General features: G+C 40.3%; 1 protein-coding gene across 1 annotated transcript; it reads right to left on the bottom strand.

Annotated features, from left to right (window-relative positions):
* Window positions 1-1,596: 1,596 nt before the first annotated feature.
* hoxb13a (homeobox B13a) lies at window positions 1,597-3,964 on the bottom strand. The gene is made up of 2 exons (XM_008415120.2): window positions 3,060-3,964; window positions 1,597-2,262 (listed from the first exon to the last, which is right to left on the bottom strand). The coding sequence occupies exons 1-2, from the start codon at window positions 3,781-3,783 to the stop codon at window positions 2,015-2,017; spliced, it is 972 nt and encodes a 323-aa protein (XP_008413342.1). The 5' UTR covers window positions 3,784-3,964; the 3' UTR covers window positions 1,597-2,014.
* Between the last annotated feature and the right edge of the window lie 460 nt (window positions 3,965-4,424).

Genomic DNA, 4,424 nt, shown 5'->3' with positions numbered 1-4,424 from the left:
ACATTTATTTATTTATTTATTTATTTATTTATTTATCAGCAATTGTAGAATCAATCAATTAAGCCCATCTCACAATTACATAAAGAGTTTAATTTAATTTTAAGTAGCCTTAATTGACGGTAGTTGGCTAAATTACAGCCCATGTTAAGAAAACATTTTAAATGCGGTTTTATATGTTACCATATAAAACCGCAACCACAGGTCGTTGTAACTTTGACAAAATTGGAGTGGGCTAAAGTATAAGATGAAAAAACCCGACTTGACACAGTTTGATTCAGTCCACATGCAAACAGAAAACTGAGCTGAAAACTGAGTGTGATGTGTTGGGACTACAGCACCCTCCTCCTCGCTCCACCTCCACCTCCTCCAGTTATTTATAGCAAAGGGGACAGGGAGCTTTATGAGAGGAATAGGAGCTTTAAAAGAGGACAGAGACGGAGCAGTAAACAGAGTCAATACACCAGCTGAGCACACCACCATTTGTCAAGTTCATTGTTAATGTAAAGCACACACACACAAACGACGCATGCATCACCCACACATACAGAGAGGAAGAGAGACAAAGAGATTTGAAGTTATTTCTTAACTTCAAATTTGAACCTTCCTCAGCTTATACTGCAGCTTCAGACTAAGTTCCCTTGAGGGATGCTTCTGTTCTGGTTATAGCTGAAGCTCCCAGCGTTGCTTTCCATATTAATTTGCAAACTTTTGTTTTACTATATACCAAATCATAGTATTCAGAAAGCTGTTGGAAGCTTTGTGTCATTGTCAATTATTCTGATTTTTTAGACCAAAACAGCAAGAACGTTTTTTTCAATCAACCTGAAAGAAATGCTCCCATTTTTATTTCTTAGGGTTCGGGTTAGACATGAAAACATACATAAAAGCCATAGAAACCAGGCCTTTATTAGTATGTAGTTATTTTTTATTCATTTATTTTAATTATTTATTTTCTACTAACACTACTAATAAAGACTAATTTACGTTTTTATATATATATTTTAGACTGGGAAGACATTTTCATTAATCTAGACCAGTCTAGTCATTAATAGTTTTGTAACTAATTGTTCCTCCTGTGAATGTTGCAAAGGAAGCTGCAGTCTGGAAATTAATAATGTGGAGCTTTTGGTGTTTGGCTCTAAACAACAAGTTCTAAAATTTAGTTTACAACTGTGATGGAAAGACAAAAGAACGAAACGTTTCCTTGAAATTAATTAATGATTAACATTTCTGAAAGTACTGACGACGGTAGACACACGCACACACACGCACACATGCGATATATATATACAGTTAATATATACATATATGATATATGTGTGTGTGTGTGTGTGTGTGTGTGTGTGTGTGTGTGTGTGTGTGTGTGTGTGTGTGTGTGTGTGTGTGTGTGTGTGTGTGTGTGTGAGCTCATATATGTGATCATTTTAATCTGCTCGCGCTTAGTGATTCATCACAACTTTCAGAATTTGAACGGATCCTGACTCGGTTGTATTTCACAGCGTTCTCTTGGTTTGAATGCATCTTAATTCAAATGAACGAATAACACTAAAAGTTCAGACTGATGATCTTATCTAGTTATACCTCAGTGATGACATATTGGGGTTACAGGAATTTATTAGGTGTTAAAGTTTGTTGCGATAACTGCTTTCCTCTATTGACAATGTACAAAGCATACCACTATACACCGAGCTACAGTATATCTGAGCACCGACCACACGAACAGCTGAGAAAAACTAACATCTACAGGGAGTCACTTGAAAGCAGGCAGAAAGCGGAAGTATTTACAAAGTGCCTCCAAGAAGGTTCATCTGAAGGCTTTGATTACATTTTTTGAGCTTTTTCATTTTTATTTGAGTACATTAGTCCCTCACAGTCCCCCTTCCGGTAGCCAAGTTCCGTCATTTTATTCTCATGTTTTCTCTTGTGTATTTTAGGTTCACCCCACTTCTCTTTGTTTTATAATATGGTAAACACTGAAGTCCGCAATAAAATCCACAGAGCTGAAAGCTGTGTGCTACTGCGCGCTGCTTTTCACTTTGGCAACGAACTTCTTCTCCTTCACTCGCCTGTTCTGGAACCAGATGGTTATCTGGCGCTCAGAAAGGTTAGTCACGGCCGAGATCTTCCTCCTCTTGTCCTTCGTGATGAACTTGTTGGCTGCATATTCCTTCTCCAGTTCTTTGAGCTGGACCTTTGTGTACGGTATCCGCTTCTTTCTCCCCCGGCGGAAAGGCGAGCCTTCGTGTTGGTGCACCACCACATCTGGTGAAAAGCATAAGAGAGACAGGACTCAAGATTTAAGGACGACGTTCCACAGATCAGGATATTTCCGAGTTACACTAGGAGTGTGAATTACAGAAGATTATAAATGCTGGAAATGTACGGTGTTCATTCACCGTACATTTCCTCCTCGTGAATGAACAAATCTGCATCAAACAGGTTTGTATCCGTCTGGTACTCAGACGGGAACCATGTTCAACTTAAATGCGGCCTCGCTAAGAGTAAACATCGAAGCACTTTCTCCCAGCTGTGTTTCTTTTGTATTTAACATATATATGAAAGAAAGAAATGATTTTATATGTAACTGTTACTATGTTACATGTTAAGGAAATAAAATATGTTATATAATTTTCTTATTTGTTGTGATAGAAGTTGCACTGAAGAGATAACATTTTTTTAAAGAAAATACAAAGACATGTTTGATGAGACTTAATATCCGAGTTAAAATAATCATCATAAAAACATGATCAGTAACATGGATCTAAATGAAAGTTATTTAATAATATCCTCAACAATAAGAAGTTTAATAAAGTCAGTTTAATGACCACCACCATAATAATAATAATAATAATAATAATAATAATAATAATAATAATAATAATAATAATTCAAGACTTGTATTCTTATTTTATGAATATGTTAGGATTAAATAAACAGCAGCATTGATTGTATTCTGTGTTGCTGTTCTAAACATTATAATTCCTCTGCTGAACGCTGTAGACTGCTAGGCTAGTCAAATGCTAACACAGTAACTGAAGAATAAAAGCTCCAGAAATTACCAGCAAGAGCGGTCTTCCAGAGGTGTCCAGCCTGTGCCTGGTCCTTTGAGCAGTACATCTGCCCTCCCCAGCCGTTGGTCAGAGCCCATGGCTGGTAGCTGTCCATGGGAAGAAGGGTTTCATGGCGTGGATTTCCGCTACCAAGTGTTTGGACAACTGATACGTCCAGATAGCTGGCCATGGACTGATAGGGGTTGGCATAGCCGTGGTAAAATGTGAACTCCTTGGCCCGGTGGTTTGGGTACTCGTCAGGGTTCACTGTAGTATCCATGTACTGCGAGCTGAGCGCAGCTCCAGTCGCCTGTGTGCATGATTTAATAGAGCTTCTTCCCATCCTGCAGGGATAGTAACTGTTGCCAAAGTAACTGTATGGTAACGCCGTTGCAGCCGATGAACTCTGGTGCGGCACGGCAGCTGCGGGGCAGGGTCCGGCCCCGCATTGTTTTCCTGATGCAGTAGTCTCACTGGAGCTTGAGGTGGAAACGTCCACTGTAGAGTAACCAGCTGAGGAATGCACCAGGTTAGAGGCGTGTCCTCCGAAAGCGGCCGCAGCCGCAGAATGGGCCATGAGGTTGCGGCACTGACTCGCCGCAGTGGCTACAGCAAAGTTTCCGCTGCCCACCAGACCCTCCATGTTCTTGTTGAGGTCTTCTAGGTTGCTGTCATATACAAACATCACAGTCTCCGCTGGCCAGCGAGAATTTAGACCCAGGGAGGTTTTCATATGTCTTTCCACACTATGGCTTTTGATTTCACAGTCTCCTTTCAAACTCTAACTGCTCTTGAACTGCAAGAACATTTAGAAAATGAGGAGGGACTCATCTAACGGCTGTTGCTCTCCCGAACATGCAGATTTAATAAATTTACGTGATGAACGCGTCCATGGTCTTTCAGAAAGTGTGGTCGCTCAAAGACAAAGACTCCCTGTACCCGACCAGAACTCTGGTTTCATCTCTACAGAAGCCTTGACGCAACAAACCCCCTGGACCGAGAAATGGACTTCCATTGGCTGAGAGCTACTGGTCACATGATTGAAGAGGAGCGAAGAGAGCCGAGCGAAATTATTTGGAGCTGTCAATCACAGGAAAATATTTTAACAAGGCTGAAGTCTGACACGAGCGGGACTTAAGCAGATGCGTAGCGCTTTCTGAGCGCGCGATGTCATCATGTCAGACAGTCTCTCGTGTCCTCTGGTTCCCACAAACATCAGTTTTAGTCTCTGTGGTTCTCAATTCAAGCATGTCCGAGAAAGAAAGAAAGAGAGAAAGAGAGAAAGAAAGAAAGAAAGAAAGAAAGAAAGAAAGAAAGAAAGAAAGAAAGAAAGAAAGAAAGAAAGAAAGAAAGAAAGAAAGAAAGAAAGAAAGA

This window comes from Poecilia reticulata, linkage group LG8, assembly GCF_000633615.1.
Source record: "Poecilia reticulata strain Guanapo linkage group LG8, Guppy_female_1.0+MT, whole genome shotgun sequence".
In the NCBI taxonomy this organism is placed as follows: Eukaryota; Metazoa; Chordata; class Actinopteri; order Cyprinodontiformes; family Poeciliidae; genus Poecilia; species Poecilia reticulata.
The sequence above is the reverse complement of the archived record's forward strand: the minus strand, read 5'-3'. Positions and strand labels throughout refer to the sequence as shown.